Below are 14,553 nucleotides of genomic sequence, written 5' to 3'. Positions count from 1 at the left end.
TAGCTAGTGTTTACAGAGTGCATTTCAAAAGTAGACCGCCTTTTGTCATAATAATATAACTTAGTCAGCTTTGCTCTCCCTTCTCTCTCTCCCTTTTATTTGTTTTCTAAATTCTGATAACAATTGGATACATTTTTCTCAGGAGATGCATCAATCACTCCTCTGGATGTATTATGTACCTTACATCCTGAGTGAGATGCATCAATCACTGTTTCATTTGATGTATTGTAGACATTACATGCCAAGCTGTCTTTCAGTCCCATTGAACATTATTTGGTCACTGGAGGACCTTAGCATGTTTTCAATTTCAACATCTTGCATAGCTTAAACTGGAAAATTCATTTTGGCTCTGGCAATTACCATCACGAATTTTGGAGTTTTTTTATTTTTATTTTATTTTATCCGTTCTATACTCTTTCCTGGCACAATAGGAGAACTCATTACATGTGCTAAGTTGAGATATTTTTGTTGGCTTTCAGGGGTTTCCTTTTCTTGATTTATTCAAATTGTTGAAGATGTGTTTGAGATGGGTTTTCATGGGATTTATTTTCTATTGTCTGTTAATTGTATTTCTGTTTCTGACTACTAAAGGTTTCTGCTGTTTCTCTTCTACTAATACTGTTCCCAATTGCAGGAAATTGGTTTTCGTTGTGATCAAGTTCAAGGAGAATGCCGTGCTAAATTTGCATGCCATTTGGATTGCTTTGCTTGGGTTAAGCGTGACAGTTATCTACCACAGGGCAGCCAAGGTCTCAAGGTCTTAAACTAAGCCGCTAGAGCTCTATTATTTTAAGATCAAGTGCATTTTACAAAACTAATTTGATACTGTATAAGCAGCAAAAATCAAACAAATGGATCACATGAATTGTCTTAATTGTTTGTCATTGTTAGTTCAGTGAAGTGATTTCTTTCATGTTAAGTTTCTCTATTGGCTTTTATTTCTATGTGGTCTCTTCTATCAATTTTTTCAATAGTATGTGAAGAAATAGAATAGCATTTTTTTTCTCCAATGTGGTTCATATTGGAACTCTGAGGACCTTTTGTTGCTTGAGTGTGCTGATCCAAACTCAGCAGAAACTAGGTCTTTGGCCAGATGTATAATAAAGAATTGAACTGCCTGATTTTGTGTTTGATTTTGAACATCTCCATGCCTTCTGAATCCTTGCTGTGTACAACTTATATCTTTGATTATAAATTCCCAGTGCTCTTGATTTCAACTGCAGGCTGTCACAAAAGCTAAGTTAGGTTATGATCCATTGGAGGTGAATCCAGAAGATATGGTCCGCTTTGCAATGGAAAAACCCCAGGTTTGTCATATGACGCACATGAAGTATTATCGTCTTCATTTTAACATTGTTAATCCTTCAACAATAGCTAAGAGATAATTTCATCATCGTACAACTTATATGTTTTACTTAACTTGTTCAAATATTGTATGGCTTTATTTTTGTTTTATAATCCTTCTTTTGGTTTATCAAATGTCTTCCTGATGACTGTTTTGTGCAGATAATGGCATCTTATTCAGTTTCTGATGCTGTTGCAACATATTACCTTTACATGACATATGTACATCCTTTTATCTTCTCCCTTGCAACAATAATTCCTATGCCTCCTGATGAAGTTTTGCGCAAAGGAAGTGGAACTTTATGTGAAATGTTGCTTATGGTTCAGGTGAGTTGATTTTTTTTGGATAGCTATTCTTTTTTTATAAAATTTTCGTGAGAAGTTTGTAACAGGTTTATGTTTTGCAAGCAATCTTTTGTTGAAAGTACCTTTTACAAGGGCTCATAAAATTACCATGTTCCAGTTCTCACATCATGATAAAGCGTTAGTGCAAACAGCATATAAAATATAGAAGTCACAGTTTGTAGTTTTGAAAATTAAATGCTCCAGTTGCTAGGAAACATTTTTAACATTGTTTGTTTCCTAATTGGTTTCCTGCTGTTCTGTTCTCCGGGCCATCATCCTTGCTGATGTCTGCTTGCCTCTGAAAGAAAATAAAATGTTCCATTTGGAATTTTGTGGCTGGGCTTTTACTTTTTGGAAAGGAAAACAAGCATAGTTGTTATAGCTATTTTGTCCAGTCTTTTTTTAATATTGTGCTGAATGCTTTCCTCAACTATCATAATGTTGGGTTTTGTTTTTTCCATTATTGGAGAATAATAAGATTATCTTGCTAATGACTATCTTTTTTTTGTTGAATAAGTTTTCTGAAAGAATTTACTCTCTTGAAATGATCTCATGTCCATATATCTTTTAGAGATCATGAGATGTAACTTTACCATTGTCATCTTAGGTATTGACTCCTGAAACATTTTTTGCAGGCATTCAAGGGAAATATCATTTGTCCTAACAAGCACCAGGCTGAACCAGAAAGGTTTTCCAAGGGGCACCTTCTTGAGAGCGAGACATACATTGGAGGCCACGTTGAATGTCTTGAATCTGGTGTCTTTCGTTCGGATCTTCCCACAAAATTTCGTCTTGATCCCTTAGCATATCAGGTGCTGTAAATTTTTTTTGTAGAGGTTTAGTAGTAGTGTAAAGGCAATTTGACAAAACATTATTGATCCATTTGAGGAAACAAATAGTCAATGAACAAATAGTATTAATGATTTAATGTTTTAAACATTGAGGGAGAATGGATTAGTTCCAAGTTCCAACCCAAATACCTTAGACAACCATCTTGAATTGATGGATGGAGTATTGATGCTAGAAGAATGTGAATGCTTGTTTGGGGCAACATTGGGTAAATTTTGGGTTGGCTGGGGCAAAAGCCCAAATTGGGGGTTGCACTTGCAACCCCTCACATTTGAGGAATCCCATGGGGAAATCTATAAATAAAGGAGAGTTGGAGTCATTTATCATCATCAATTTGGGTTGAAATATCTCTGATTTTCTTGAGCCTGAGGCTTTGAGGGTTTTAAGACCCATTTTTTTTATTAGCTTTGGTGGAGGTGATCCCACCCTACCTAGACACCATTTTTCTCTGTTTTGGTACAACCTATCCACTTGAAGCAACATAACACTATATTGGTTGGTAAGAGAGAAGTCTCTATAGAACAAAGGACTATTTATGAAATTCGACCTGAACCTAACATCCAAGTTTTCCTGAGGCACAACGAGTGTGGTATTTGGCCTTAGACCACGTGGCCGCAGGACTGCAGACCAGGGCTGCAGTCTAGGGCTGCAGGCCGAAATAAAATTTCTGTGTGGCAGTAGACACATTAAAGGATGTATTTCTGGACTGTTAAGGGCAACAAGGGGCTTAGACCCCTATGGAAGTGAGTTTACCAGATACTTAGCCAGCAAGACCTTTAGTAGGACTGAAATTTAAGGGTAACTTAATGATTAGTGAAAGAACTATTGTGAATAATCTCTCTGATTTGATTTCAGCACTCTTAAATATCACTGTTTCAGTACTATTGAATAACACTGTTACAATTGAGAATTGCTATGGGTGTATAGGCTTGATAGTTGGCCCTAATTATAGTCATTGGCATAATATTGGCTGAATGTTCCTTGGCAGTTTGTCCTCATTTACTGTGAATTGTTGAAGAATCATAGTACTGTTAGAGATATTGTTGGGAATCTTTATGTTATTCAGTGCTATCTACTGTTAATTTGATGAATAAATGTGCACCACTATTGTATAATTTTTTTTGGAAAAACCCTAGACATGTAGAACCCTAAGGGCAAAAACTACCCGAGGATATTTCGATAAGTAAATTTATTAATGCTCAACTGATAATCACAAAAGTACATCAATGGGTCTGAAGAAGAGTATAATTAGTATGAATACAATGTGGGAGTGCAAGCACATCCCCTAAAAAGTGCTAAAAATAACATATATAGAGAGAAATCAATGGTAGTGCTGTTGCGACACATATATAAGAGATTGTGGTATAATACAAAATACTCAATAGTTTGCGGCATGATACAGAATAGTAATGTCCCACTAAAAAGGAATGAGTGAGTGAGATGGTAGGGTTTGGCAATGGAGCTAGAGATGTCAGGGGCCCTTGAGTCTAATGGCTAATGGTGAGGGAGGCGAATTGAGTACTAGGTTCGCTGTCGAAGTCCCTTGGGGCCAACAATGGATCTTACCATTATGATCCTTGGGGAGATGTATGAGCGAGGGATATTCCTAGAATTCAAGGTCAAAAGGAAGAAACTTTGAATAGGTCTTTGGCCGCTCCTATGGGATTGGGAGGTAGTTGAATGTGTGAGGAGTGCCTTGCTCTAGAATTGTCTAGAGCTTATCCATTTGGTGCTTTTTGAGAACCTGTGAATTGATGTATGGTTTGGCATTGTCGAACTAGTCTCAATGGTATTTGTCGATCTCCCTGAGTGGAAGCCTGAGAAGAGACTTTGAGATCTCATCCTTCTATTGTTTGGAGCATTATGAACTTTTGCCTGTCACTTGTGTCCCTGGTTTAACGAATCCACATGAAAGTACGAGGTGATTTTCATAGTCACCCCAGGGTAAGGCATGGTTTGTAGGTGCTAAGATATGTGGCCTAAAATCTCCCCAATGAAGAGTGCTAAGCATCATTGGTCCTGGTACATGAAGAAGGTAGAGAGGGAGCCTCCCAAATCATTGATATAGACAATGATAGTGTCCTCCGATCTCATAGTATAGGGGGCACCTAAAAATGATGTGTGTCTCCGTCTCTAGCTCTTGTTGGTGACACAATTGGTAGATCCTATCCTATCCTGGTATATGGTGGCCCGTCTCTATCCAGAGTCTATGAGAACCAACATGAAATTGTCCCAGTAGGATATTAAGTGAATGCATCCAGTGTCGACGTGTGTAAGGGGGTCGAACTATGATGCCATCCTGCAGCTCCAAAAAGTGCAGTGAGTGATGAAATAATGTAGTCACAAGACAACCTATCAATTAAGGATGAGAAAATGAATGAGGATGGTTTGTATGAATGAAAGATGAATGATGCTATTATTGATAAGGATGACGTGGTCTAAGAGATGACCTCATTAATGGAGACAACTTGGTCAAAGCGATGACCTCATCATGGGGATAACTTGGTCAAAGAGGAAAACCTTATTAATAAGGATGACTTTGTCAAAGAGGAGGAATACATGTGGGGTTGCTTGTCCAAGGAGGATGGTGTCATCAATGTGTTATGAGGGGGAGGAAATTAAAGAATGAGTTTACAACATTGACAATTGGCCTAGAGACATCACTAGAGATGCCAATCTAGTTGTTGCCTTAGCAGGACAATCTAATATAGAGGAGCGAGTAGATGTTAGCTCCAAGTTATCCCATTGAGATAGGTCTATTTTGTATTTTAGTGACTTAGACATTTGATTTCAAGAGTCATTATGATCTAGTTAGTCTATCGATCATGTCTTTATTGGGAGTGAGTGAAGTCATGAGGCCATCAATATGAAGATGTCAGCGGAAAATCCTCCTTAGAAAGTTTTTAATGCGTATAAGAGAACCCTTGTTTTCAAATTGAATTGTCATCATAATTGGTGGCCTTGTTCTGTTTGTACTTCAAGTTTGCACCTCCATCTGTGTTGATCACATATAAATAAAGTACATTGACTCTTTAAGTTGAATAAGAGAACGGTAATATGTTTTGTCTTCTTATAATGGATGTTGTTCTATTTTTATACTTGTTTAAATTATACACACACATATTCATTCTTACTTTTCTCTATTTCATCGTAATTGCTCTAAATTCATAACTTTGCCTGATTTTGTATTCAACAATTGCTGTGCATACACATCTATCATCAAAATGAATCTAATGAGAAGACAACTCCAATAAATACCAAAATCTGGTTGATTGTATTGCTAATATGCTAAGAGATACAAATGAGAGAGCAATAATGATGCAAAATCCGAACAAAATCCCAACTGAAGACTTAAGTCACTAATAAATTCATTGGGCCCTCATTATATAAAAGTGACAGTTTTAAAAATATAATCTTAATCCAATATCATGAGCATAAGTATACAACATTCCCTCCCCTTGAAAAATATCTTTGTTCTCAAAGTTGGAAAATCAAGCAATATAGGTCAATAATGAAGAACTGTTGGAAATGCTGAAAAAATGCAGAGTAGCCCCATTAAAAGTGCAAAGTAGTATATAATAGCCCCAAAAAAGCAAAAACATGCTTCTAGATTTTGTTGCAGCATCAGTTTGCCTAAATTTTCAAGCTGAACCCATCTCTTGGCCTCTAGAGTGGATTTTGAAGAATGCATACAAAGAAAAGAGGGGTTGTCTCCATATAGTACGAGGAAGCTATGAAGCCAATGTGGCCCTTTAAAATGTTTGAGTCCATTGTCTTGACTTAATTGGAGAGGGATTTCTCCTGGTGGTTTGTAGAGTAGGCTCTTATGGCAATAAGCCATCGAACATCTAAAACATCTCTACTCTTCCCACGTCTATGACATAGCAATCATCCTTGAGGATATACTCTTTCACAGGAAGTTTCAACTTGTGCACCTTCACGCTGAACAAGTTTATGGCTTGAGAATTGAGATGTTGGTGGGAAAGCATTTAGAAGTATCTAAATTGGGAGCTAAATAGTTAACATGTTTCCATCAAGAATGTTTAGTGTACTATCAAGATCAACCATAACAAGGACCCTTTGTTTTCTTATATGGGGATAGGACTTGAAGGTATCCAGTCTACACTAGTTAGTCATTACGAGATGGGAGATTGCAGGTTCTATTGTTACTAATGGTGCAAGGGATTCGTCTTGTGGACCAGAGACAATTATTTGGTTCTTTAGGAAGATTTTCCTTTGCAGGTTTATAGTCAAAGTCAGATTGGTGTAGGTTTTTAGCCATAAAAATCTTTTGAGTATTGTTGGCATGACCCTTGAACTAGGTTTGAGTCGTTTGACAGCATCTACTATAGAGCTTTGATGATGGGGGATTAAGGCTTTGGATGAAATAATAGCTAGGGCTTTGATTTGTGGCATTTCAAACTTTCCTTGGCCCTCCTATCATATGTATAACCCCTTAATAGCTTCAACATTATTCTAAGCTCTTCAAGCTATAGTAATAGCTTTTGTGAAAGAGTTAGGTTCAAAGATTTTTGTCTGACTTAATTTGTATGTTCAAAGGCCTAGCTCAACGCCTCTCTAGTTTGTTTACAAATTTCTTCTAACATAGGCAGTTTTGATTTTGACAAATTTGTGACTATCTCATTCCCTTATTTCAAAAGACCATAATAAGCTTTCCATTCTCATTGGTGTAATTATCAGATATTGTGCTAAAAGAGGGTCCCCAATTACAGTTTACCAAATTTTAAGCTAATGTTGGTTGCTAGTTACTAGATCAATGCAATTAGCTCAACTCATAATTCGTTGCATAACCCACATTGATGGCATGCATAAGGACTATATGCTTCTATTGTGATATCTGGACTTTATTAACTTGCTTTGGTTTCCTTTTGTTGCCCAACTAATGTTTAGATTGAACCATCCTTTAGGGGCATCATACATTATGAGGACCTTATTAAATTTTGGTCAGACATAATTTGCCTTTCAACACTGTATCCTCTTATATAGTTAGGTTCATTATATTGCTGGAATTTTTATCAGGGATGGTTGTTCTCTTCGTAAGTTGAATATCTTGCTTTTGGTGTTGGCTTTGTGATTTTGAAGAGTAAGTGGTCTCTGCATACCCTTGTAAAGATGTTATGAAAGGAATTTGTTTTGTGCACTCTAAGGTCTTTCTTTTTGTGGATGTTAGTGAAACTTTCATGTAATATTTTTTTGGACATATTGTACTTAAATCTCCAGGTTTACATTAAGAGATGCTTTGACAGGCTTTATTTTTCTTAATAGGTTTGTGGTTCAAAAGCAATATTCAATTACCTGATAAGCACGGATACATTGTTTTATTATGCCTTTGTTTATGCAGCAATTAATTGACAATCTAGATCGAGATCTTCAGTATGCTATCAAAGTGGAGGGGAAGATGGATTTGGATTCTGTAATTAACTACGAGGAAGTTAAAAATGACATAAAGAGACAGGTATGCTCTCTCTAGATGCATGCATTTCAATTGTCTTTAACTCACAAAGGAGTTTGCGACTTCTGAAATTCTACTCTCCACATCATTGAATGCAAGTTCCTCCATGATCTACATTTTTAGATTTTGTTTAGTTTAACCAAGTGTATCTGATTGTACATTGCATGCAAGTCTTACGGCTTAAATTGATGTGGAGTCATATTTATTTGGTGATTGTTACATAATCTCATTTGGTCTCATTGCTAAAAATATGGATCTTATTTCCTATGAAATTGCTTGTAGATGCGGCAAGCTTTTTGCAGGGATGATCTACTATAAAGACTGCATGAAACTTAACTAGCCAAGCCAAGTCCTTTATTACAATATCTAGAAAATAAAAATTTGCCTCAAACACACTTTAAAATCTATAGGTCATTATCTTAGATAACAGCTAATAATATGGGAATTAATCAGTGGGAACGATCATATTTTTTCACATTTATCTTTATTTTAATTTATAGTTTATAATTTGCAGTTGGAGTCTCTGCGGGATGTTCCGAACCGTGATGAGTGTCCTCTTATATATCATTTAGATGTTGCAGCGATGTATCCTAACATTATCCTTACCAATCGACTTCAGGTATTGATCTTCTTTCAATCCTTATGGTTTCTCTTAAAAAATTTGTGTGTGCAATGAGGACTATTACTGTTGAAGGTTGCCATTATCTCAATTATTCATGAAGTAAATATATGACCAAAGTTACTTAAACTTATTGGTAGGATCTGGTTGAATCACTTATGATTTGCTTCGGATTTTGAATGGTATACTATGTGAAACAACAATTCATTTATTTCTCATCTATTGTTTTAAATTTTAATCAAACATGCAGCATTATCTATCTGAATAAATTCTATCTGAACAAAATATAGTCATAAAAAGATTTTGGAACTTAGTTACAGAGCTGGTTAAATTATTATGTTAGATGATTTTTCTTCCAACATTATATAATAAGACTGTTTAATTATAGATATGGATAAGCTCATTTTCAATTTTTTGCAAGTCACATGAAGTCCAACCAGTCATGAATTTGATCCATGCAAGGTAAAAATGTTTTACCATTCATGAATTTGATTCATGCAAGCAAAAATGTTTAGTGATGTTTTGGATCCATGTTATGAAGCATTTTGATTCTTTTTGGTGGAAGGAGAGGTACATTGAATAATTGATTATTAATCTGTGAGGAAAGGTGTTATTATCGGAATTGAGCAGTTTCACACAATTCACAAACCACACTATGCTACCTGTTGGTATTGAGCTTCTTCAAGGTGTGTATATACACTTGTGTAATATATTTGACTTCTGTTTGTCCATTTTGAGTTCACCAGTCTTAGCATCCTCTTCTTTTTCTTTGGCTCACTTTTATTTGTTTGCTTTGTTTGGTTAAGCATACCTTTTGACTTTCTTGACAATTGTTGCTTTAGTTGGTATAATATATATATATTTTTTGGTTTGTTTGAATGAATGTATTTATAATCGAACTATTTCAAGGGCTTGATGCTACGCATTTAGATTGCTACTCACTGGGTGACATATTGCTAATTTTAGTTAACAATAGCATGCTCTGTGCTTAGCACAATTACTTTAATGTTCCTTAAGCAGCCCAATAGCAAATTCCAATTTAGATTTTCAGTAGCTATTACATTAACCATTAATCACATTCACAGTAAAAGTAGATAGAACATGAAACAAAATGTAGAAGACAAGACAAGACAAGAGGACACCAGATTTGGTGGATGCCAAGGAAAAAACCCAAGGTGGGGAAAACCCTTTGATCAATTCTTCTTATTATTATATCAAAAGTTCAGCAGAGAGAGAGAGAGAGAGCACAAAAATCAAATTGACTTGCCCAATTTAAAGTCAAAACAGTCCTGTCAATTTCTGCAGTCAACTACAGTCAAACTTCAGCCCTAACCAGAAAGTCAATGCTGGTCAAATCAGTAATAAATCATCCTCAAAACAGCTTGGTCTTCCCCAGTCAAACTTGGCCTGATAAGGAGGTCAAAGTCAACCAAAAACAGCTCGGTCAAACTCAGTCAAAGGAAAAAGAAAACTGCTGTAATTTTCTGTGGTCAAACTGCAGTCAACCCTGAAGTCAGTGCTGGTCAAACTGCCCAGATTCCCTCAATTTCTGTGCCCAGAAATGCGGCCTAAAGAGACAAAAGATCCTCCAAAAATTGCAGTCAAAGCTGGTCAACAAACCCTTGGTCAATTCTAGTCAAACTTCGTCTGTTGCCTGTAATTTTCGGTCCTGCAACTCAGCCCAGAAAACTCGTCCTTGCCACACGTGTGAGAGAGAGGAGCTGCCCAATAGCTGTACAAACCAATGAGACAAGGAGAGAGAAGAATGTGTGAGTGATGATGATGCCAAATGAGGTGTGAGGTCACTTGTATTTATACAATTCGCTGTGGGTGAAGAGACACATCCATTGGGCTTCTTGAGCCTACATGTTGATGTGGCCGACCTGAACAATTTGCACATGTGTGGGCATAAATTCAAAATCACACTTCCACTTGTCCAAATGAGATGATCTTTATATCAATTTTGGTCCTCTTGAAAAGAGGAATTTAATGCAATTATCATCTCCATCAAATGAGCTGTCCCAAGGTGGAATTTGGCCCTAGTTGCCAATTTGAACACATATCTTCATTGACATCAAAAAAATGACCTTTGGTGGTTCAATTTAAAAATCTATTCTAGTTGGAATTAGATAGTCTCATTGGAAAATTTATTCTAGCTCTGGTTTACCCACAACTGGTTGGATATCTTGTATCTCTCTTGATCCTACAACCTGCTTTTGTCACTAATGGGCATGAATAAAAAATATTACAGAAATATTAGAAAGCATAAACTTACACCTGAAAACTCAGAAAAGTCTGCAACCTAGAAAACTTGGAAAACATAAGAGATATCGGGAGAAATTGGAAATATATGCAATGCTGTTTTTAAGCATTGCTGTTATAATAAATCAAAATTTATGTCAGCCAGCAATAGGAGTTCTGTATTTATTAATTAATTTGGTGGAAATATTATAATACATGACCTGGAAGGAGTTAAATCTTAAATATTTTAGTCCTCTGTAGTTGCACCGCAGTGGTGTGTTTTCTGATTTTATCTTCCAAATGTTAGGTTCACAACGTAGCTTCATTTCTTTCAGTACGATTCTTGCATTAATAGTCCCTCATTTTCCATTATTTTGTAGAGTTAGAATTTACTTTTTTGTAGCTGTCATCGTGTTTAGCTTTGAAGGCAATAATATAATATGTTTCTGCACGACTTTAATTGTATCCCAAATTCTATTCAAAATAAAATAATATATTTACAATCTTGCTCATCTGTACCCTCTTTATTTGTAATTTATTGTTTGTTCTTGTGCTCCCTATTACAAAGATATGACTGAGCTATAACAGTAACTCCATACTCAGTCAACCATAGAGAGAAGACATTGGAATCAGGATGTATTTTAAACATGTGGGTTTGCTGAATAGAAAAGTGTAAATTTAGGATAGTAATTTATGAGTGGTAGAAGTCCCTTCTGCTCTCGAAGCTATATTCTCTTTGCTTTGTAAGGGTTGAACCTTTCTTTGAAATGCCGTCTCAATAATGGATTAAGGTTTTGATAGTTTGATACTAAATTTGCACATATTTTTGTTTGTGTCCAGCCCCCTTCAATAGTCACAGATGATGTTTGTGCAGCATGTGATTTCAATCGTCCTGGTAAAACATGCCTTAGACAACTTGAATGGGTTTGGCGAGGAGAATCCTACATGGCTACTAGAAGGTTGGCTGGCAATTTCCTATTTTCTGCAATGTATAAAGGCATTTTAAGCCCAATTTCAAGAGTTTTGAGTTAATTTTCTGTATAGTATAGTGGATCTTCTCTATGATCTATAGAGAGGGGGTATACTAGTAAGTTTTCTTTCATGTTCGTATGGCCTGTATCTAGTGGATAATGTTTTTTTTAATATAGTAGTAACACCATACTATGATGACAGTGAATACTATCACTTGAAAAACCAAATTGAATCAGAGCAAATTCCCACTCCAGAAGGTCAACTGCCACGCTTTTTCCGTGATCTCCCTAAGGAAGAGCAGCAAACAAAACTTAAAGATCGCTTGAAGAAGTACTGCCAAAAGGTAAAGTCTGGTGTTGTATTCTGTTTTAGTTACTAGATAGTGATAATTATTATAATGTGATAGCTTTAACAAGTGTTTTAAACTTTTTCTTGGCAGGTTTATAAACGGGTCCTTGAAAAGCCAGTCACTGAACGACGAGTTGCAGGAATATGCATGCGTGAAAACCCTTTCTATTCTGACACTGTGCGCAGGTTTGGCCCACTGCATTCATATTATTTCTGCCTTAAATGGCTTGCATTTTGATTGACGGCTAATTATTTTATTTCCTTTTGGCAGTTTTCGTGACAGAAGATACGAGTATAAAGGTCTCAATAAGGTCTGGAAAGGCAAGTTGGCAGAAGCAAAGGGCAGTGGAAACCCAATAAAGGTTCAAGAAGCGCAGGTATTCTCTTCTGTTCTGGTTGATGCTTTAACATGTCTAGTCATGAGAGGGTTAGTAACTAGTATGTACTACCTAACGTAATTTTGGGTCTTCAATATAGCAAAGTATTATTATGGGCTTTTTGAAAGGCTTTTGGGGATTCACTTGTCCTCACCAATATAGCTTGAGAGTGATCCTGTTATGTGTGCTTCCAGGATATGGTGGTGGTTTATGATTCTCTCCAACTGGCACACAAGTGTATCCTTAATTCCTTTTATGGCTATGTGATGCGCAAGTATGTTTTCTCATGACTTCATAGTTTGAGTACTTGCTATGTGATATAGTTGCACACAGATAATTCCTTTCTCCAGTGTTGGGAAATTAATCTTGCTGTGTAATCAATTCAAATACATGTTCTGTATACAGGGGGGCTAGATGGTATTCAATGGAAATGGCTGGAGTAGTTACGTATACTGGAGCTAAGATAATTCAAAATGCCCGCTTGCTTGTAGAGAAAATTGGAAAGCCTTTAGAGCTGGATACAGATGGTATTTGGTGTGCATTGCCAGGGTCTTTTCCTGAAAACTTCAGCTTTAAAACCATGTAAGAGTCAACTCTTTAAAAAGCCTTGCTTTTTCCTGAAATTATTTTCTTTAACCAACGCTGTTTTCTTAACATATGTCAATTCTGGGATTTATGATTCAGGATAAATGAGGTGGAAGCTTTTCCTCAATTGCTTTCCCCAGCATTCAAATGTGGAACCTATATTTAAATTAATGAATCTGAGATATGATGCTTAAATTTCAACAAATGTCACAATCATACTGAATGATGCCATCAAACATGTTAATATATTAGGATTTGATCGTTTGCAAATCAGAATTACTTATTGCAAGTTGCAACAATATTGTTACTTGTGCCTTGCTTTGCCAGAAAGTTGAGTGACTGTATTATTCTGTTTTGGTTCAATATGTAAGATGGTGCATTGCTTGCTACTGTTCTACTTGCCTTGTCTACCTTTGTAAGCTCTGCATGAAAACTTATTGTTATTTAGTCAGATAAGTACATCTATCCTTTCTGATGTGGTGGATTTCTTAGGCTCAAATTTTTTGGAGCATCCAGGATTTTTTCTTGAGTAAGACTTGGTTTGAGAAGTTTTTTAAGAAGTTCAAACTGTTCCTGCTCTATATCAAATTCGAATAATTGTCCAAAGTTAGATGAAGAAACAAGGAAGACAGACAAGGAGTGTACTAGTAAACCCAAAATTTGCTATATTGGGGGTCTTACAAATAACATGTTTCGAAACATTTTAGAGTTGAGAATTAAAAATAATGTTTTTTTTTTGGGAATATACATCTTCTATTTACAGATTTTTTTTTTACAAAAATCAGTACAGAGAAGTGGAAGGGTTTGTGCAATGGACATCATAACCTCTTTCTCAAAGCTACTGAAATTGAAATGATATTAGAATACACTGTTGGATACAAAGATTACTTACCCTTGCTCAATGGGGTGCCCTTAGCCAAGAGCTGATTCTGTACTTCATCCCTCCACATAGAACAAAGGGTAGGCAGAGTTCTTCCCTCATGATAAAAACAGACTTACTTTTGAGTTTCCAGAGGATGAATAAGGTTGGGATCCATAGTCAGTGCTATATCCCAAAAAACACATTACAGACCAGAGAGGCTATCTCCAACCAAGGTAGAATGCCAGTGAATCTTGCCTTGAAATAACATTGAATGCTGATCCTCAATATAATTTCAGCAACATTTGGCAAACTGACACACCTAGAAAATGTGCTTCACTTTCTCTGGTTGATGGCAAGGAAGACAAACGCCATTAGAAAGTCTACTCTGGGCCAACTTGTCATTTGGATGGAATCCCTTGATAGACCACTAACCATGCAAAAACCTTCAGCTTATAAGAAAACTGAACTACACAAACATTTATAAGTTCACACACCCATCTATCCTTTGGATCCTTTGACAACCAACATGTATTAAGGA

At 36.2% G+C, this 14,553-nt stretch overlaps 1 protein-coding gene across 1 annotated transcript in view; it reads left to right on the top strand.

Moving 5' to 3' along the window:
• Window positions 1-14,553, top strand: part of LOC149176428 (DNA polymerase epsilon catalytic subunit A-like) — a 125,097-nt gene that overhangs the window by 15,999 nt on the left and 94,545 nt on the right. The window contains 12 exon segments of the mRNA XM_089419910.1: window positions 635-757; window positions 1,224-1,307; window positions 1,507-1,671; window positions 2,325-2,501; window positions 7,901-8,014; window positions 8,526-8,630; window positions 11,712-11,830; window positions 12,045-12,186; window positions 12,283-12,377; window positions 12,463-12,568; window positions 12,763-12,842; window positions 12,974-13,150. Of these exon segments, the coding sequence (XP_089276036.1) occupies window positions 635-757; window positions 1,224-1,307; window positions 1,507-1,671; window positions 2,325-2,501; window positions 7,901-8,014; window positions 8,526-8,630; window positions 11,712-11,830; window positions 12,045-12,186; window positions 12,283-12,377; window positions 12,463-12,568; window positions 12,763-12,842; window positions 12,974-13,150 (1,487 nt within the window).

This window comes from Pinus tabuliformis, chromosome 4_1, assembly GCF_031772625.1.
Source record: "Pinus tabuliformis cultivar Carrire ecotype Pingquan chromosome 4_1, CPIR1, whole genome shotgun sequence".
Lineage (NCBI taxonomy): Eukaryota > Viridiplantae > Streptophyta > Pinopsida > Pinales > Pinaceae > Pinus > Pinus tabuliformis.
The sequence above is the reverse complement of the archived record's forward strand: the minus strand, read 5'-3'. Positions and strand labels throughout refer to the sequence as shown.